Source organism: Tachypleus tridentatus, chromosome 9 (genome assembly GCF_004210375.1).
Source record: "Tachypleus tridentatus isolate NWPU-2018 chromosome 9, ASM421037v1, whole genome shotgun sequence".
Lineage (NCBI taxonomy): Eukaryota > Metazoa > Arthropoda > Merostomata > Xiphosura > Limulidae > Tachypleus > Tachypleus tridentatus.
In genome coordinates this window covers 28,481,543-28,504,255 of record NC_134833.1, presented here as the reverse complement: position 1 = coordinate 28,504,255, position 22,713 = coordinate 28,481,543, and the positions used below count along the sequence as shown (strand labels likewise).

General features: G+C 31.7%; 1 protein-coding gene and 1 long non-coding RNA gene across 20 annotated transcripts in view; both read left to right on the top strand.

The window, feature by feature from the left end:
* The window catches only part of LOC143224939 (cAMP-dependent protein kinase regulatory subunit-like), a 193,322-nt gene extending 189,892 nt beyond the window's left edge, over positions 1–3,430 (top strand). For all 11 annotated transcript variants that reach the window (XM_076453441.1, XM_076453452.1, XM_076453445.1 and 8 more), the window contains one exon: positions 2,704–3,430. In XM_076453441.1, the coding sequence (XP_076309556.1) occupies positions 2,704–2,736 (33 nt within the window). In that variant the 3' untranslated portion in view covers positions 2,737–3,430. The remainder of the gene's footprint in view (positions 1–2,703) is intronic.
* Positions 3,431–9,552: 6,122 nt separating this feature from the next.
* LOC143224940 (uncharacterized) lies at positions 9,553–22,439 on the top strand. 9 transcript variants are annotated; one of them, XR_013013520.1, is made up of 5 exons: positions 9,553–9,976; positions 10,067–10,163; positions 10,321–10,419; positions 12,965–13,095; positions 14,191–22,439. It is a non-coding gene; the product is annotated as an uncharacterized LOC143224940 (long non-coding RNA). The 9 variants fall into 9 exon arrangements; XR_013013522.1 differs by having other exon boundaries at positions 9,560–9,976; positions 10,321–10,415; XR_013013521.1 differs by having other exon boundaries at positions 9,573–9,976; positions 10,067–10,415.
* Positions 22,440–22,713: the final 274 nt, after the last annotated feature.

Sequence of the window (22,713 nt, the reverse complement as noted above, 5' to 3'; positions counted from 1 at the left end):
TATAGCTGATCCTTTCCTCTCTTAATTTTAAAGTGAATATGTTTACGAAATTTGATTTTTTATGTTTTATTTGTCTTACCACAAGTATCTATATTTACGATTTCTTTTTTAAATAAGTTTTCTACATAATCTAGAAAAGTCATACTAATTTAAATAACTATTTAATCTATAAACATACTTTAGTTTTATCTGCCTCCTCCTCACCTTATAGCTGATCCTTTCCTATCTTAATTTTAAAGTGAATATGTTGACGAAATTTGATTTTTATGTTTTCATTTATCTTACCACAATCATCTATATTTACGTTTTTTTTTTTAAATAAGTTTTCTACATTATCGAGAAAAGTCATACTAATTTAAATAACTATTTTATCTATAAACATACTTTAGTTTTATCTGCCTCCTCCTCACTTTATAGCTGATCCTTTCCTATCTTAATTTTAAAATGAATATGTTTACGAAATTTGATTCCTTATGTTTTTATTTGTCTTACCACAAGTATCTATATTTACGGTTTTTTTTTTAAATAAGTTTTCTACATAATCTAGAAGAGTCATACTAATTTAAATAACTATTTAATCTATAAACATACTTTAGTTTTATCTGCCTCCTCCTCACCTTATTGCTGATCCTTTCCTATCTTAATTTTAAAGTGAATATGTTTACGAAATTTGATTTTTTCTGTTTTCATTTATCTTACCACAATCATCTATATTTACGGTGTTTTTTTTAAATAAGTTTTTTACTTTATCGAAAAAAGTCACACTAATTTAAATAACTATTTTATCTATAAACATACTTTAGTTTTATCTGCCTCCTTCTCTCTTTATAGCTGATCCTTTTCTATCTTAATTTTAAAATGAATATGTTTACGAAATTTGATTTCTTATGTTTTTATTTGTCTTACCACAAGTATCTATATTTACGGTTTCTTTTTTAAATAAGTTTTCTACATAATCTAGAAGAGTCATACTAATTTAAATAACTATTTAATCTATAAACATACTTTAGTTTTATCTGCCTCCTCCTCCCCTTATAGCTGATCCTTTCCTATCTTAATTTTAAAGTGAATATGTTTACGAAATTTTATTCTTTCTCTTTTCATTTATCTTACCACAATCATCTACATTTACGTTTTTTTTAAATAAGTTTTCTACATTATCGAGAAAAGTCATACTAATTTAAATAACTATTTTATCTATAAACATACTTTAGTTTTATCTCCCTCCTCCTCACTTTATAGCTGATCCTTTCCTATCTTAATTTTAAAATGAATATGTTTACGAAATTTGATTTTTTATGTTTTTATTGGTCTTACAACTAGTATCTGTATTTACGGTTTCTTTTTTAAATAAGTTTTCTACATAATCTGGAAGAGTCATACTAATTTAAATAACTATTTAATCTATAAAGATACTTTAGTTTTATCTGCCTATTCCTCACCTTATAGCTGATTTTTTCCTATCTTAATTTTAAAGTGAATATGTTGACGAAATTTGATTTCCTATGTTTTTATTTCTCATACCACAAGTATCTATATTTACCGTTTCTTTTTTAAATACGTTTTCTACATAATCTAGAAGAGTTATACTAATTTAAATAACTATTTAATCTATAAACATATTTTAGTTTTATCAGCCTCCTCCTCACTTTATATCTGATCCTTTCCTCTCTTAATTTTAAAGTGAATATGTTGACGAAATTTGATTTCCTATGTTTTTATTTCTCATACCACAAGTATCTATATTTACCGTTTCTTTTTTAAATACGTTTTCTACATAATCTAGAAGAGTTATACTAATTTAAATAACTATTTAATCTATAAACATACTTTAGTTTTATCAGCCTCCTCCTCACTTTATATCTGATCCTTTCCTCTCTTAATTTTAAAATGAATATGTTTACGAAATTTGAGTATTTATGTTTTTATTTGTCTTACCACAAGTATCTATATTTACGGTTTCTTTTTTAATTAAATTTTCTACATAATCTAGAAGAGTCATACTAATTTAAATAACTATTTAATCTATAAACATACTTTAGTTTTATCTGTCTCCTCCTCACCTTAAAGCTGATCCTTTCCTTTTTTACTTTTGAAGTGAATATGTTGACGAAATTTAATTTTTTATGTTTTCATTTGTCTTACCACAATTATCTATATTTACGGGTTTTTTTAAAATAATTTTTCTACATGATCGAGAAAAGTCATACTAATTTAAATAAATATTTAATCTATAAACATACTTTAGTTTTATCAGCCTCCTCCTCCCCTCATAGCTGATCCTTTCCTCTCCTACTTTTGAAGTGAATATGTTGACGAAATTTGATTTTTATGTTTTCATTTATTTTACCACAATCATCTATATTTACGTTTTTTTTTAAAATAAGTTTTCTAAATAATTGAGAAAAGTCATACTAATTTAAATAACTATTTTATCTATAAACATACCTCAGTGTTATCTGCTTCCTCCTCACCTTAAAGCTGATCCTTTCCTCTCCTACTTTTGAAGTGAATATGTTGACGAAATTTGATTTTATGTTTTCATTTGTCTTACCACAATTATCTATATTTTACGTTTTTTTTAAAAATAAGTTTTTTTACGTGCGTAAAAAGTTTGAGGACTCACACAAAGGGAAAACGGTCTCTATTTTTCATAAGCAAATTATATATTTAACACAAAAGTCATATGCAATGATACTTTAGAAACCGACTGGAACAAACCTGTCAACCACCTAGAACACGTTTGTATAAAGCTCAAGACACTCAAAACCACTTCAATGAAAAAACGCCAAAAATCAATGTTTCAAGACCGGAAAGAAGACCTTGGTTCTCATACCAACAGACAACAATAAACTATGCCTGCTGTGGAAAGGACTTTTTCATGTGCAGAAAGTAGCCAACAGAGTGGATTATGAGGTGAAAGTGTAAGGGAAAACACAGATATAACATGCCAATCTCTTCAAAAGGTACTTCAAGAGGAAAGAAAACATGGCGGGTGTAGCTATCGAAGCACTGTTGGATATGTCTCGTGTATTTTTTAAAATAATAAATCACAGAATGATAATTTTAATAACGATTAAGAAATACTAGATGTAAGACTACTGGAAAGAAATGAGACAAGAAATCGAACATAAATGAAGAACTGGCTTGTTTTATATTGTGCAAGCAGAGAGACAGTAATGGCAGGTTTACTTATGTAACTGCTTCAGAATCATCCGAGGTGTAGTTCAATTGTGGTGCTTTGACCTTAATCTGATATTCCGAGTGTTTTTCGAAGCTCCAACTAAGTATCGTTAAAGATTACTTAATAGTTTGTAGAAAAAGAAAATATAGGTGCTCAGCTAAAAAATTTATACATGGACATATGAACAACTGGTTACTGTATGAAGAAAATCACTGAAAATGAAAATAAAGCAAAGTTGGCGAAATATATATTTAGTGTGCTTCTAACTTTAACCATAACTAATATGTAGTGAAGATTATTCAATTGTTATAATGAAAGAAAATAAATATTGTATTAATAGAAAAGAGAAAAATAATTTCTTCAAATGGAGTTCTACAGTAATCAAACTCGCCTGTGCGAAATGTTTCACAAAATATAATTATTTAAATCTTTGAATATATCTGTAGTTACCCATATGGTAGTGTAGGTGAAGTTATTACTGACTATTATAATGACAGAGATCAATTTTATTTTTAGTCAAATGGTGTTCTAAACTAAATTGACTAGCCTGTGTGGAATTTAACGAAAAACAAATATTTAAAGCCTGCAATACAATCGAGATCGAAAAATGTAAAAACAAATGTATAGACATTTTAATTGTTTTGAACACTATATTATTATAAATAAGTGGATTGTATTGTCAGTTTATTGTTGAAATTTGTAGCCAACAGTTCATATACACCTATTGTGAAAAATCGCGACCGATGTAAAACGTGACCATCGTTAGCCAGCTGAGATTACACAGTTGTATATGATCGTGAAAGACAAACAGCAGAAGTGGGCCTATACATGCATAACTGTTGTTGTGGCAGACAGAGTGTAGAGATTACCATTATGCCATATTTATTTTGATAAATGGATGGAGAAGGATTAGCAACTTTATCTTTACTTAAAGATGGTGAACTACGAAGATTTGTTAAATAACAAGTAGTAGTAGGAAAAGAGAAAATAAGAGTATGGAAAGAATGGAACACAACGTGAAATCACCTACATATCACAACAGAAAGGTGGAACAACGAATGAAAATGGATACAGAACCAACCAATCCAACCTGTCCAAATTTTATGAGGGATGATAACATGGATGCTTTCCTGGAAGGACACGAAATATTCGTCCAAATTAGAAACTAGGATAAAGGTGGCTCTACAATCTGTCTCAGCCCATTTCTCACGTAAAAAGGCCTTTAAATATATCTAGGTATGACGTCAGAAAATACCATGGACTATGAAAAGTTACATGTGATGTTAATAAAACACGATGAACTCACCGACGAAGGAACTCACAAGAAATTCAATCTAAACACTGGAGAAACTATACTTCACTTTGTGACACGTTTTTTTTTGGCGATACCACAAGATCACCGCATATATCTTAAATTATTTATTCAATTGTAAATGTTTTATATCATTACTACCACAATCTTCCTTTAAGGTAAGTGGTCGAAAAGTGGATCTTGTTTATATTGTAATACACTTAAAATATTTTTATTGTACGGAGAACACTTCAGCTTTTTATCCCATGGCTAATTTATCGTAAAGTATAGCGCACTTGACATTTCACTCTAATTTCATCATTAAAAGTTCGTTTATAATTAAGTCATTGCACAGTATTCCCTGTTATCGTCATGATTCAATATTGTGAATTGTTCACACACAAAATATTTTATCCTATTCTTATAAATTACAGCTTTCACCTACAGTAAATTCATAACTTATTGTTATTATTTCCGGATTTTAACTCATGAACACATCGTATGGTAAATGTTTTCTCTCACTGATACAATTATAACACCACTTTTGGTGAACTTATTGAGAAGTAATTGATTCTACGTGTATCATTACAAGATCACTGATAATCTCTTATTACAGTAAATGTTATTCATTGTTATCATTATACACATACTTATCAATATTAATTTGAAGTGAAGCATTTGCTTTTTGAAAACATTGAAGTGAAATATATTCAGTGCGAAAATAGCATATTTTACAACCAATTATAACAAACCCTTTCCTAAGTCAATATTTTAGTTTTCTTTCTTGTCATCGCTACCTGTATTAAACTCATCGTATGGTAAATATTTCACCTTACTGATAGCTTGTTCACTCTGCGTCCAGTGAATTAGCTCGTAGTTAAAATATCGGGCATAAAAGTGTTTCATCTCATTGTCATTATCTGATATTCAGTTCTAATGACAAAATCGCAAAGTTAGATACATTTTATTATAAAATACTTTTAAATGCTTTTCATTATTCTGACAATTTTGAAATTACTTAGAGAAATCTTTTCGCACCAAATGTTTAATATCTTTAAACTCGCTATTATGTTTAACGTCACTGTTATATTATTTACAAGTACATTCCACTGTCATGTTCTTTTATTCTTATCATTAAAGGATACTTATAGCATATACAGCAAACCAATTTTCCTTCTTAATGTAATTGTGATTAAATTTAATCAAATGATCCCGCATTAAAACTTTGTACTGTTTGGATTATTATTTATTACGAATCGTTGCAATGTGTTTAGCCTCAATGTTTCCATGCCACTTTTCTTGATAAAAAACATCTTTTAAATCAAAGATTTTACGTTATTCACCTATTATCATACAAGCACCATGGATTTTCATCAATATCTATAAAGCTAATGTTAGACCAACAGCAGAGAAGACATTTCACCAGCCACCTTTTTACAATTGGAAGAATACTTATGACGAACATATGAAGTCTTTGAAAAGACCATATTAAAAGGATTTTATTCTAAGAATTCCAACTTAAAACCTGATCTTCACATTAGTTTTGTTTTTTCGCAGTGATTTCGAAAAGTGATTAACATTTACTCCTCTTCCAGAAATTACTACAGCATGAAAGTGAAGCTCATTACAACTACTGCAACAAATACATAATTAGCACGAGCGTTTTTCTTAAATCTTCCCCCTACTAACCTTTTCAAAAAAAAAAAAAAAAAAAAAGCAACAGATGATTAAACTAACATCACATATTACTATCCGGATGTTTACTCAAAAATTTACGTTTATCATAATAATAAATTTAGAGTTATCCTATTTGCATCTACACGATAATTCTTCAACGCTATTTTTTTTTAATAAGTTTGTTTGTTTGTTTGTTTTGGAATTTCGCACAAAGCTACTCGAGGGCTATCTGTGCTAGCCGTCCCTAATTTAGCAGTGTAAGACTAGAGGGAAGGCAGCTAGTCATCACCACCACCGCCAACTCTTGGGCTACTCTTTTACCAACGAATAGTGGGATTGACCGTCACATTATACGTCCCTACGGCTGGGAGGGCGAGCATGTTTAACGCGACGCAGGCGCGAACCCGCGACCCTCGGATTACGAGTCGCACGCCTTACGCGCTTGGCCTTTTTTTTTTTTAAATAAGAATATTAAATTACTACAGTATACCCTCACCTGTTCGCGGGTTAGGCTCTTAACCCTATCGCATCGTATGCCGGTATACCGGGCTAGCGTCATAAAAACGAATGCTCGGTAAACCGGGTTATTGTAGGTCATAGAGACTAAAAGCGCTTTTCGAGGGTATGTCTGTATTTACTCTCTCAAGCAGTTTTATCGATTGCCGTCTTTATCGAACAATTATTACCGAGTTGTACTGTACTGTATTATTATTAAATAACTGTGCGTACTGTATTTATCTGTCGAAGTTTCCCTTTAAATTTGTTCCACTTTCTGTCAATTCTAATACATGTGTTATCCGTATAGAAAATGACTTTACGGTACAGTAATACAGTATGGATAACTATACTGTGCAGTGTTACTGCCCTCCTGAACTTACGTTTCTTTTTGATTAAAATATTGTTGCAGTACAAAATTAAAATGTGTTTACATTATCATTACTACATTAGTGAAATACATGACTGTATGTAATATTACTACATTATTACTTTATTAATGAGTAAGATTGTCTTTAGAAAGTGACTGGGAAGCATTCAGTACCGTATATAATCTCATACATAGAAGTTTTAAAACTGCATCCAATATTCGCGGGGGTTAAAGAACGTAACCCCCGCGAATAGCGAGGGAATATTGTATATCAAACTGATATTTCACCAGTGTTATCTTAAAATTTCCCATTCATCGTTGCCGTGACGACGCCTCTGGTTGTTCTTCTAATCTCCGAAGTTCTCCTCTACCTTCCGTTCAAAATCCGCTTTCGCGCCCTTCTAACGTACTATTCTATACCCACTCAAGTTGTCAACTACGTCACGACACACACAAAAACGTCTTAAATAGCACTCATGGGCCTTTTCACTGTATTCTAGAGCAACAAATAGAGAATATAGCTCTCATATTCTGACGCAAAGTTTTAACTTTCAGATCTTTATTAAGCACCAAACGTATTTAAGAGTAATAAACATTTCTTTTTATACAAGGTTAAAGGAAAATTGTGTAACATGCTTAACGAAAAGTCAAAAGAGCATTCTAGACATTTTGCGGAAGTGCACAACCATATAACACCTATTATGTAACCTTTATATTGCGATATAATGTCCCGTAGCGCCATCTATTATCTCGAATATTGTTTTCAATGACAAAAAGAAATATTCTGATGCATTACAGCCCCATCTATCAGAAAGAATATTATTTATAAAAATATAAAAAGGAAAATTCTGAAGTATTAACAAAGTTTAAGTTTTCCCGATATACAAGTCCAAACTATTTAAAAGTTGTCTTTTAAACAATCTAAAGTTATAATCAAATATATTAAAATCTAGTTGATTGTAAACTTGTTTAGACCTTACCCTACGTGTTCAAAATTACGAACAAAGCTATTTCAAATATTTGATGAATTTAAAAATTATAACCAAAACTCAATCAACGAGAAAATAAACATTTTTTTTAAATTTAAGTTTACTCGATAAAATCGGAAAAAAAGCAATATTACTTGTGTGTTTATTTTGGAAATATAGCTCATTATGACAAAAATCACACAAAGTTCACCATTCTACGTTAGAAGTGCTTGTAATAATTCACCATATGATTATACAAACAAATCCACAACTCGCAATGATTTCAAAATATATTCTTTTTCAGTACAAGTACATTTAGTATTTCTTTCCCTTCGTACATTTTGTTTTACATATTAAACAATGTATTGTTCTTCTTGATGACAGAAAACCCACTTGAAACAAAAATGTATCTCGGAATGGTTAACTTGAAAATGTCCTAAAAAGATTGAAACGTAGTTCTATGCTTTAATAATAAAAATATTAAAACGCATACCAGCCATGTTTTGTTTGTTTTATAATCTGTTATGGTAAATACTTACCTGCAAAAACGTGTTAGCATACATCGTAACATGAAAATGAATAAAACAGGTCAGCAATTAGTTTCACTTTGTTTAGTGTAATTATTTATTTTTTTTAAATACATTCAAGCAATGAACACTATCAAGAAATCAAAGCTAATTTCGCGTACTCGTTCTGCTCCTTTTTAAGGCCATATTCATGTAGGTTATTATGGTACCGTTAATGCAAAAATACCCTATCGTTCGATCTGATTTTGTGAACTTCTCACACAGTTCAAGGTCTATTTCGCCATTTCACATATATTATAATTTAAAATCAAATCATTTACATGTATATACACGCTTTTAATGTTGTCATAATAGATGAAAAACAATATTAAGTTACAGCGGTCTGGTAATAAATATATATATAGAATAAACAATGAACTGTAGTGATAATTTCATTAAGTAAAATTTGTATCATAATTTTTATGCAAAAATCCAAAATAACAACCACCTTTATATGTATGTCTCATTATAGTTACCGGTCCAGGTTGTCATACGGACATGTTTATTGTTTGTTTCCTTTGTAATTTCGCGTAAAGCTACACGAAGGCTATTTGCGTTAGTCGTCTCTAATTTAGCGGTATAAGACTAGAGGGAAAGCTGCTAGTCATCTCCACCCACCGCCAACTGTTGGGTTACTCTTTTACCAACGAATAGTGGGATTGGGCGTCACATTATAACGCCCCCACGGCTGAAACGGCCAGCACGTTTGATATGACGGAGACTCGAACCCACGACCCTCAGATTACGAGTCGAACGCCTTAACCAACCTGACAATGCTAGGCCGCCAACATATTTAATGCTACACATCCCACAAGGGCGCACGCACTCAGCTTCCTACCCTTATTTGATTTTTCTACAATTTTTCATGACGTCTGACAAGATTAATATCGGCGTTTGGATTTTGTTCGATAAATGGGATATTCCCAACGCATTTGGGTATTACTGCCACATACATTATCCGTTATGACAACCTGGACAACAAATGCGATATTTAATTCATTGTTGTTTTATGGTGCTGATTTAATGGGTTATCAGCAATTACTGTAAAGTTTGTTCATATTTATAGGTAGAAATGACTAAGGATATTCTTGTCATTTGTGCAATATTTCTGAAGTTCACATAATATGAATAACTTGGTGTTAAAAACAAAATGTGAAATCAATCTTTATTGCTAAATATAATGTGGACAGTTTTAATACAAATTAACTTTTTCATGTGTTGGTACAATAGTTGTACAGAAGGTCTAATAGAAGCTATAAACTTATCTGATTTTCATCGGCAAAAGCTTCTGTGATGATTTACGATGACCTGAATGAACGATGGATTCACAGTGGTTCATCGAGTGGTCTTTCTAAAGTCCATATCTACAATCATGTTGCCAATAATGCATTCAGGGTGGTGGGAAGAAAACTACAAGACCATGAAGTATGTATACATTTATACGAGTTGATATCTTCAAAATAATTTTTAGTTTTTTTTTATGTTTCATAATGTTTGATCTCATTTCTGACCCAGGAGAAAACAGGCTTGTTGAGCATATGTGTGAGGACGTTATTCTAATCTTTGGAAGACCCTCGACCTGAGCCGTGTATGGTAGCTCTAAATGTAGAATGTACGTTGGACCTTGTCCTTTTATATAATCTCGTGCGCATTACTGATATATTCAACATAACATATGTTATAGTACTTACTTCAAAAGATTAAATTTGATATTTTGAATGTGGAAAAGACATATCTACAGTCAATTTGATTTTTTATCAAACATTTAGGTTCATTGGTTTCTGATGGCTTGCCAGATTTTGAAACTATTTTAAAACTGCATCACAAAACATTTTTCGAGATTCTGCATTTTGTTACAAATGGTGTAAGTAAGTTTTGGATATTTACATATTCCACTGAAGTTTGTTTTTGAGCATTTTTCTAGGTAATTAATAATATTATCTGATTAGATAATTTCATTAAAATCTCCACCGAGAGTATTTGGTAATGTAGATGGCACAACACGAGTCGGAAAACCAAGTTGTGTTAATTAGAAAATTGCATATATGTGAAACATTTCTTTATTAAAATGTCCTGATAGAATTTAAATTAACCTATGATTAGTACTATTATTGTATTAAACAAATGTTGATAACTATTTCAGTACAGTTTAAACTAATTAAATTTGCTGTTTTGAAAACGTATATTTTCAGTTTTTGTTTCAATGTGCTATACTGCTGCTAATTTATTTAATGTAAAATGAGTGTATTTTATCATGCTTATTTGAAATGGTAATAAACTGGACATAAGTTCTGTGGTACTAATTATGTTAGGTATGGTATATAACCCATGGTATTGGCAACATTTTAAAACTACAATAGATTTCAGTGACAGTTATTATTGTGTTATGTACATATTGTGTCTCTATCTCTCCTGTATATGTGTGTGTGTGTGGATTGCAAATATAAGTATGTATGTATTGTTACAAGATATATTTTTAAAGCTCTAAGTTTAGAATAAGGGACTTTGAGAAATAACGAACACAAAGATGAGATTACAAATACAAGTGGACAATGAAACAACAATGAGATGGAATGTTTATTTTTTAACCAATAGAATGAATCATTCTGCATGTTAACATTTTTGGATCTGTGTTACATATTGAGTTGATTTTTACATTGGGATGGTGTAGATAGCATGAAGGCCTACAACAACTTATAAAGTGTAAAAACCTATAAAGAAATTTTAAAGAAAAAATAAAACTGATTTGTTGTTGTTACATAGACTGGGCATGGAATTATTTTTACCATATAATTAAAAGTTATCTTTGTTTTTTTTTTCTGTAAATATTTACATTTCTTTTAACCCTTGTTCTTCACATATAGGTGTTTTGGTGCACTCTGAATATTAGGTGCTTTTTATGAAATTTGTTATAAAAACTGTTTTGCTAAAGCCACACAGAGAATACAGTTCAAGTTTAAATTATATTAAAGGTCAGAATAGGGAAACACAAAGTATTATAAACATTGCAGCTGAACATGTTTCTGTAACAGGCCATATGTGTGACTGTTAGAATAAGTGAATTGTAGATACAGGTACAGGACAGAATTGTATCAGCAGGTTATTGTTAGAAGGATGAGGTATAACAATTGCAGGTCCAACTTTTGTCAATGGAGGTACCAGTTACACTTCCTTGGACTCTAGGTGGTAAGTCTGAGAGCTTATAGCACTAAAAACTGGGTTTTGATATTTGTGTGAATAACGTGATGTTATCTTTACCACTGATATTGAATTCTGTATAGTTATTCTACTATCGTAATGCCAGATTCTCTTGATCGTTTCACATGAGCAGTAACATGCAAAAAGCTAAAATAAGTAATGTACTGATATATCCTTGTCACTTTCAGTCTATATCAACATCTATGTTGTTTTCCAACTTGCTAGGTGAAGAAATCACTCCTACAGTTTGTTAGAGCTTCAGAGAAGGAAACATAATGTTTTTCTCCACTTTCTAGGGGGCTAGTAAACCACTGTAGAAACCGTGCATACTGGACTCCTTCTACAGATAAAACTGAAAGTTCTTTTTAACTTGGTAAGGTAGCCTTAGAGCTGTCAAATGTATAATGTTTCTTGACAGGGTTTGAACCTCACGTCTCAACGTAAACTTTGCTTAACAGCACGAGTACAACAAAAACAAACAAACCTTTCTTTAGATGCACTCATTCACCAAGATTCAAAGAGACCGACTCAAACCAATATTTACCTCAGTATAAACCATTCTCAGATCACACAAATTAATCATAAGTTCTTAAACTTATAGTGAAATCTTTGTCTCTCGTCAGAAATAATGCAATAAAAAAAATCTTTCATACCAATTCTAATTACCATCCAACCGGTCTGAAATAATTTACAACTAAAAAATTTGAAACTTAAGTTTTCATAAGCACGACACTTCAAATAATTAAGTAAAGATTTAGATTCATTCAAAGACACCATAATTGAAATAATAACATGAAATTATTGGTGGAATAATGTGAAGATGGAAACTCGGCCAAAGTTTAGTACAGTGCTTAACCCTTTTAGTACTGAATAATAACTTTTAATGTTTGGCACGGTGCTGAATATGCATGTTTGATATAATTCAACTAATTACGGTATCAGTACTAAAAGAATGATATCTCGGCAATAACTTAACAAAAGCCCCTGAAATGTTCAGTGATTGTACCCAACACTAAATATGTTAAATTCAATACATAAGAATAACGGGAATAAATGAAGGTCGCCTGCCACTCTGAGCCTTCGAGTCGACTGTGGTCGTGGAGTACTCAACTGAACCTCAGCAAGGTGTTCACATAAGTCTTCAGAAACCACTGATGCGTCTCTTAGATAATATAATGGTTGTCATGACATGAAAGGTGGTATTCTGTATTTCAGTGACAAAACCTCTTCCACCACCCCCTGAACCAAATCATCAGTTCCAGCAACAACAGTCTGGTTATCAACAGATGGGGGACTCCATTCCTGATGACCATAAGTTTGGGTGAATTAAGTCATCTTCATTCATTGTAAGTAAAGCATTACATTGAAAGAAATGTTAAACTTACATTTCATGATAATTTAAACAAGTTTTTGATCAAGAATGATGTTCAAGTATACATTAACATCACTAACACACTCCGATTTGTGGGATTTGTTTCCGTTAGAATTCCTCTGGCTACTAAGTGGCTGCTTTGAAAACAAAAGTAAGTTTTATAGAGGATATATTTTTATTTTAATCTGTCAATCAGTTGAGTGACACAGTGTAGAGTTCACTTTTAAAATTGGGAGCACAAGTTGGTGTGGTGAAGCCATTCAGTGGTGTGTAGTTAGAGTTATGTTTCTGACAGAAGTGTTGCCTGATTCATATATTGAGTAGAGTGTTTTGAGTGTTCAGAACAAATACAAGTACTTTGGAATATTCTAGTGAGTGTTGCAGTCAGTGCAGAGGGAAAATGGTATTATTAATTTAGCTTTGTATTAAATTTTTTTTTATTTTATATAATCATGGTTCTGCTACAAATATTGTTATGGTACAAAAAATAAATTTATAAAGTTTAATTAGAACATTTAAATAATTTTTTGTATTTATTTTAAATATTATACAAATATTATACAATATTATACAAACTGTAAGGTGTTCATTCTTAGTATAAATATCAGTTTTATCAGACTGATTTAGTTAACACTTTGGATTATCAGACTGATTCAGTTAACACTTTAGATCTTTAGTAAAAATAGTTCATTAAAAACATTTAACTTTATATGTAGAACAGGTTTGTAATGTTTACATAAAGCGTACCAAAGTTTGTGAGAGTACGTGTAGCTAATCCAGAATTGTAGTAAACGTTAATTCACAGATTCAAGTGGGTTTTTCCTCATGATGAGATACATGATTTATCAATTTGACCAAGTCCTTTAGCAGATGTTGGAATGTCTTGTTTTTAATATATTTTTTGTGTATTATGTAACACTGGTAATAAACTATATTGATGTAATACTGTTTTCACTTTTATAAACATTATTTTCAGTTTTCCTTTCAGTCTGCATGTTGCTTATCGTGAATTATGACTTGTTTTGATAAATGTTTTGTTCCACTTACCATTATTTTTTTTTTATTGCAGCACCAAAGAAGACACTGATGGAGAAAGAAGGCAAAGCTTAGTTCAGTACAGTAATAATTCAGGTGAATATTTTATCTGTGAAAAGTTCCTATATACTGGATTTTTTATTAATTCATTTAACTGTGAGATCCCCTTCAACATCAGCCTACTTTAAACTGATTCATAATAGAGATCTTGTCTCCTTGAGAGTCTTTAGCAAGGAAGAGAGAGAGAGAAAATAATGAAAATCAAAAAGTGTTTTAAGAACACTACTTTTCATACTGATAGTAGCAGTGCTTTAATTAATTTTTATTTAATAAAGTAATGCAGCAAAGTACATAGAGTAATAACATGTGACAATCACAATTGCTTTGACATTTGTAGCAACTTGGCATGAACCGTTAAAATGTCATCCATCCACAGAATATGATTCCCATGGGGAAAAAAAAATTCTGAGGAAGTGATCAACGAATCTCTGTGCAGAAAACAAGACATAACATGTCATTTGCTAGAAGGAAATCTTGCTTATCTGTTGGTTGTGTAAACTAATATGGTCATAAACATAAGAGTTAACTATGTATGTTAACTAACCCTGAAAGAGAGGATGTGATAAGTGGGTGTGGCAAAAGAAGTCTTATTTTCTATTTGATGTTACTGTTACCAGTCAAGATTGAAGACTAATAAAAATATGCTTTTCTTCAGCAGTAGCAACATTGATTACTTCACATTAAGTTTAACACTACCTGACTATAGCACTTGTACATTATTCGTAGGTTATAATCGATTCTCTTAGTTACATATTTAGGAATACATAATGTTAAAATGACCCTGCTCAGAACTGATATGTTTAGAGATCTGTGGTCAGGAATCACATCTGAGCACTAAATGGGGTATCACTGTACTTTTATAATCTGTTGTTTCAGATTACATTGTTCCTTCATCAGATTGAAATGTTATGACAGAAAGAATGACAAATTGTTTATTTGGATCTGCATGTGTTTTAATAAATATTTATATGAAACTGTTACAAGTGCTGAGATCAAACTGTAAAATAATTAATGATTTTTAATTTTGAATAACATTATTTTTCTTGTTATGAAAATGGCTTACTGAAAAATATATTAACCCTTTTGCAATGGGTCAAAGGCCATGTCATTGTGTTTATTGATTTGCATTCAAAAAAATTTTTTTTATTTACATCAGTAAGTTTGGAATAAAATTGTAGATTATAATTCAAACTTTAGTATTATATACGAGTTAATTTCTCAATTTAAAAATACATTTCAAAATAACACACTTAAATTTAGATTGTATTAAATTACTTGGTATGTTGAATGCAGTACTGTTCAAAATTAGATGTTTGTGATGTCAAAATATTAAGTCTATAGTTTTGTACAAATTGGGAACTCAAATTTGTAATATCAACAACTTAGAATGTAAAATCAAACCTCTTATCTGTTTATGTTCCTGAGGTATGGTGTATATACTGAATCAAACATAATGGTCCCATTAACCTCTTTCCATATTTGAAAACATACACACTTACTTTAATGTATGACATGTGAATCAACATCTTACAATGTCCCCCTAAAGGTCTTCTTACCTATTTTAACCTGTGAAATATTTACCACATTCTTTTGAATCAAGATTACATGACAGGTAGGTTGTGTCTTTTAATCTGCTTAAAGTTTTATATTTTTAAAAATCAAAATACATCTTAGTTATTTAGCCTAATGAATTATTATAGGATTCTATGGTATCAGTATAGTTATTTATGAAGTTTTTGTTCATTCAAATATGTGTATATATATATATATATATACACACACACACACAAAAAAAAAAAAAAAATAAAAGGAAAAATGTTGATATCCTGCAATGTAGAAAGGCTTACCAACTGAGTTCAAATGTCGTAGTGAGAAGAAATAATTGTTTGCTTCACTTCTGGAGTTATTGTTCTATATTTTAAGAAGAATAAGTTTAATAATTTATTTTATAAAAAGTAATCTATATACATGTATATAATGTGTAATAATTGAGATGTGACCATATATTACAAAATACTAGTGCACTAAGGAAGACTAAAGGTCAGTTTCCCATTATTGGATATGGGACATAAGTACACGAGCACTGGGTCAAGTTATGCAACATATAGTGTTATGAGACTTAAGCTACTTGGACTAAACATCTGTATTTTGGTGTTATTATATGTAGTCATTGAAAAAATATAACTTATATTTGTTTCCTAATTTTTTATGATGGTTACGAGATTGGTCAAATTACAAACCTCACATAGTTAGATTATAGAGAATAATATAAAATATGAAGTTTTACTGAAAAAACATTTGAAATATATTGAAATGTATTTAGTAGATTTTAAAGATTATACAAATAATATTTGAAATTTCTGGATGATTAATAGTTTTTTTTAATCATTGTATGAAATCATTTAGTTCTTAGACTCAAGTAAAAGACTCAATATTTTCACAAGCAAATCTTTATTAAAATATTTCATTAAAAATCAGATATCAATGATATCAAATCAATTATTTGAACAAAATATTTGCAATCTTTACTAAAAGTCAACTACAATTTGTAAAAATAAGATACATGTGCTGTGTAAAAAAGCTATGGTGCAAATATGTAGATTAACTTGTGTATATTATACCAAGTCCATCACAAAAGGGTTAATATATTCATATCATTTTTGTTCACCACGAAACACTGAAATAATATAAGTATTTATGTAAATTGATAAGTTTGGCTATCTTTGCATATTTGAAGCCTAAATCCTTGAGCAAATCCTTCATCATAGTTGTAATTAGTATGAATATTAATCACAACTATTACTTCAGACTGTAGTACTCACTTATCCACAGAACAAACAGCTGGCACCTTGGTATACTACTACCAAAACTTTTTTGTATATGCACAAAATTACTGAATGAGCTCTTACCCCATCACTTACTAAAATTCATTATGCTTGAATGTGTTGCTAAGTTACATCAAACCATTTAGTGGGTTGTTGGATAAATTTTAAATTGAATTATCACATATGTATTGTCTAATAAGAATAATTACCTTTTTAAGTTTATTTTATTCAAATAAAAGAAATATGTACATATATCAGTTAGATGGACTTTATTTTATATGAATTTTTGTCCCCATATTTCTGAAGTCTCATCAGAAGCAGTATTTCAATAGAAACTGTCGCTATGCCAACAGTGAGATACAGTTATTGTACACCAAGAAGCGAGTTCTATCCTACATCCTTGGTCTCATACTGGAACTCGTAGCCTTCTGCTTCTCTGATTTTTTTTACTTAGCTTGCCATATTTTTGGATGATTTTGTCCAGCTCTTTCCACTGCCTGTCTTTGTTTGTGATTCTTTTATCCCAGATGGGAATCATTCAAACTTGTTTTATCCTTTGCTGTTCTGGAATGTGGATTTTGTCTTTTACTCCAGTTGTTTCTACTTGTTTACAGGCAAGTATATTTTCTTCTCCTGACCCCTTAATCCAATATTTGTCTTTATAAAGATTCTCTTCTATCTTTTATCGACTCTCAGTTGCCTTGTCTTCCCTTCTACCAGCTTGTTTTCTTTCTTTGACTCTCTCTCTCTTCACTTTTATCTTCTTATTAAATGCTTTCTTTGTCTGTCCTTTTTGCACACCTTTCGGAGGTTTTCATCATGATCCCTACAACTTGTTGCAAGAGCCTTAAACCTCAAAATTTCTTTTTGTATCCCTTGCTGATATTTGTGCTCATCCAGGTTTTTGTCTATTTCAGCTTCATCTTGTCTTTCATTCCTACATAATTCCCAAACCCAAAGCTCCTATTTTCATCTGTGGCTATCATCAGCTATGCCACAGCCACTCCCTTCATGTACTTGTTTTCTACTACTTTTTTCATCTGTAGCTATTATCATCAGCTATGACACAGCCACTCCCTTCACATAATTGTTTTCTACTACTTTTACAATCTGTGGCTATCATCAGCTATGGCAGAGCCACTCCCTTCACATAATTGTTTTCTACTACTTTTATAACCTGTGGCTATCATCAGCTATGCCACAGTTATTCCCTTCACATAATTGTTTTCTACTACTTTTATAATCTGTGGCTATCATCAGCTATGCCACAGTAACTCCCTTCATATAACTGTTTTCTACTACTTTTTTCATCTGTGGCTATCATTGGATATGCCACAGCCACTCCCATCACATAATTGTTTTCTACTACTTTTTTCATCTGTGGCTATCATCAGCTATTCCACAGCCACTCCCTTCATGTAATTGTTTTCCACTACTTTTTTCATCTGTGGCTATCATCAGCTATGCCACAGCCACTCCCTTCATGTACTTGTTTTCTACTACTTTTTTCATCTGTAGCTATTATCATCAGCTATGGCACAGCCACTCCCTTGACATAATTGTTTCCTACTACCATTTTTCATCTGTGGCTATCATCTGCTATGGCACAGCCACTTCTTTGACATAATTGTTTCCTACTACCATTTTTCATCTGTGGCTATCATCAGCTATTCCACAGCCACTCCCTTCATGTAATTGTTTTCCACTACTTTTTTCATCTGTGGCTATCATCAGCTATGCCACAGCCACTCCCTTCATGTACTTGTTTTCTACTACTTTTTTCATCTGTAGCTATTATCATCAGCTATGGCACAGCCACTCTCTTGACATAATTGTTTCCTACTACCATTTTTCATCTGTGGCTATCATCTGCTATGGCACAGCCACTCCTTTGACATAATTGTTTCCTACTACCATTTTTCATCTGTGGCTATCATCTGCTATGGCACAGCCACTCCTTTGACATAATTGTTTCCTACTACTATTTTTTCATCTGTGGCTATCATTCGCTATGCCACAGCCACTCCCATCACATAATTGTTTTCTACTACTTTTTTCATCTATGGCTATCATCAGCTATGCCACAGCCACTCCCATCACATAATTGTTTCCTACTACCATTTTTTCAACTGTGGCTATCATTGGCTATGCCACACAGCCACTCCCTTCACATAATTGTTTTCTACTACTTTTATAATCTGTGGCTATCATCAGCTATGCCACAGTAACTCCCTTCATATAACTGTTTTCTACTACTTTTTCATCTGTGTCTATCATTTGCTATGCCACAGACACTCCCATCACATAATTGTTTTCAACTACTTTTTTCATCTGTGGCTATCATTGGCTATGCCACAGCCACTCCCATCACATAATTGTTTTCTACTACTTTTTTCATCTGTGGCTATCTTCAGCTATGTCACAGTCACTCCCTTCATATAATTGTTTTCTACTACTTTTTTCATCTGTGGCTATCATTGGCTATGCCACAGCCACTCCCATCACATAATTGTTTTCTACTACTTTTTTCATCTGTGGCTATCATCAGCTATGTCACAGTCACTCCCTTCATATAATTGTTTTCTAGTACTTTTTTCATTTGTGGCTACCATCAGCTATGCCACAGCCACTCCCATCACATAATTGTTTTCAACTACTTTTTTCATCTGTGGCTATCATTGGCTATGCCACAGCCACTCCCATCACATAATTGTTTTCTACTACTTTTTTCATCTGTGGCTGTCATTGGCTATGCCACAGCCACTCTAATCACATAAATTTTTTTTTTCTACTTTTTTCATCTGTGGCTATCATCAGCTATGTCACAGTCACTCCCTTCATATAATTGTTTTCTAGTACTTTTTTCATTTGTGGCTATCATCAGCTATGCCACAGCCACTCCCATCACATAATTGTTTTCAACTACTTTTTTCATCTGTGGCTATCATTGGCTATGCCACAGCCACTCCCATCACATAATTGTTTTCTACTACTTTTTTCATCTGTGGCTATCATTAGCTTTGTCACAGTCACTCCCTTCATATAATTGTTTTCTACTACTTTTATAATCTGTGGCTATCATCAGCTATGCCACAGTAACTCCCTTCATATAACTGTTTTCTACTACTTTTTCATCTGTGTCTATCATTGGCTATGCCACAGCCACTCCCATCACATAATTGTTTTCAACTACTTTTTTCATCTGTGGCTATCATTGGCTATGCCACAGCCTCTCCCTTCACATAACTGTTTTCTACTACTTTTATAATCTGTGGCTATCATCAGCTATGTCACAGTCACTCCCTTCATATAATTGTTTTCTAGTACTTTTTTCATCTGTGGCTATCATCAGCTATGCCACAGCCACTCCCATCACATAATTGTTTTCAACTACTTTTTTCATCTGTGGCTATCATTGGCTATGCCACAGCCACTCCCATCACATAATTGTTTTCTACTACTTTTTTCATCTGTGGCTATCATCAGCTATGTCACAGTCACTCCCTTCATATAATTGTTTTCTACTACTTTTTTCATCTGTGGCTATTATCAGCTATGGCAGAGCCACTCCCTTCACATAATTGTTTTCTACTACTTTTATAATCTGTGGCTATCATCAGCTATGCCACAGTAACTCCCTTCATATAACTGTTTTCTACTACTTTTTTCATCTGTGTCTATCATTTGCTATGCCACAGCCACTCCCATCACATAATTGTTTTCAACCACTTTTTTCATCTGTGGCTATCATCAGCTATGTCACAGTCACTCCCTTCATATAATTGTTTTCTACTACTTTTTTCATCTGTGGCTATCATCAGCTATGCCACAGTTATTCCTTTCATATAACCGTTTTCTACTACTATTTTCATTTGGATGTTTCCATCTGTAATCAATTATTTTATTCAGATTAACTCATTGTGAATTTCATTTCTTTTCTCAACGACTCTCTCTCACTCTCTCATGCATGGAACAGTATTAGATATTAGGGTTTCTCCTTTTAGCTTCTAATCATTTCTGGGCTCAGCAGACAGCCTGATGTGGCTTTGGTATAAGAAAACACAACTCTAACAGCTTATTTACAAATCCAGTTTTTTCTCTTTTCTGCATTTTCTTCCTCCAGTATTTGTTTATGGTTGCTTTAAGCATTTTAGTAGATTTTAACACTTCCTGACTGAATGGGATTTTATGAGGCTGAAGCTTGTCATGATCTCCAACTTAATCACGTTCCTGACAGTTCTTACATCACTCACAAATTTCTTTCTTATGGCAATTCTGTCTTTGGTGACAGCATTTATATTGACACACAAGCTTTTTATATGTCTGCATGAGAGAATTTGAACCTTTGAATTATGCGTTGTAAATTCAATGATTCACCGCTGTCTCACCAAGAGACCCAGTGTTACTTAACAGATACGTCAGATCCAGGAGTATTGTAGTACTCCTACTTTTAAACATTTGAGTTATACAGCAACTGTAAGTAATATTTTTGTAGTATCTGCATGTGTAGCCAAGCACCATGCACTTTTCAACTCTTTCTTAAAACACTGGTTACGAAGATATAGGAACTATTAAAGTTAACTGCTGTATGGTAACGAAAACAAACTTTAACTCAATCTTCCTAATATTGAAAGTTAATTTCAAAAAATTATTCCCGAATACGTGTAGGCTTTTTGAGTCTTTGAATTACAGAAACAAATCTTAAACTACCGCTGTACCTATTGATTTTAATTCATTACCAATATCAAATAAGAATTGTTTCTTACTTGATAAAAATGTTTATTTTTCATCCAGTAAGCCCACTTCAAACTACCAAACATTTCGGGCGTCTTCCTAGTTGTTTCGTTGTGATGTGGTTGGTTTTCTTTTACACCAATATGAAAAATTACTGCAAATACGATTCCTAAACCAACCAAAAGGAATGTAATCACCTGCAAAGAGAAATGAAACCCAAGTTTAGAACAACCTTTTTCATTTTCTGGTACCATCTGGTACCATGGACCTTCACATAATAAATAACTCTGAACTGACCCATTTTGGCAGGTGTTTTGTTCTTTAATATATCTAAATTGTTATAAGCAAAAATAAGCAATTATTCATTTGGTAAACGCCTTCATCCAAGTCTACCCAGGGCTTTAGTATCGCAGGGTAATGAACACACATATGCGTCGCGTAGTTTGTTCTTAGGAGATAAATATAGAAATGTAAGTCCAAGAATATTTTTATATAAAATCAAAGCTTCCCATAAATTTAGCACTGAGTAGTGTTTTTTGATGATTGCAATATAGAAATGATTAAATATCTCCATATATATGAAACAAAAACAATGTAATTTAATATATAACCTTAGAATAAAACTTTTATATACAAGGCTATAATAAAGTTATTATTTTGTGAACTTGGTTTTCATTACAAGTGTTTAAAGTTCATTATTTCAAAAGTAATAATTATGACAAATTTGCACGGTAAAGCTGTATGAATCGTAAGATGTGTATTAAGTTTAACTGTTGCATAATACTAGACAGTATTAATATATTATACTGTTCACATCATTTTACTCGAAGCTTCCAAGTTTTCTTGTTGTGTAATATTGTAGCTACTAGAGAACTAGATTTTTCTGTCGTGTTATAAATACGTGCAGATGCAGGAAGCCAGGAAAATTGGTTTGTTTT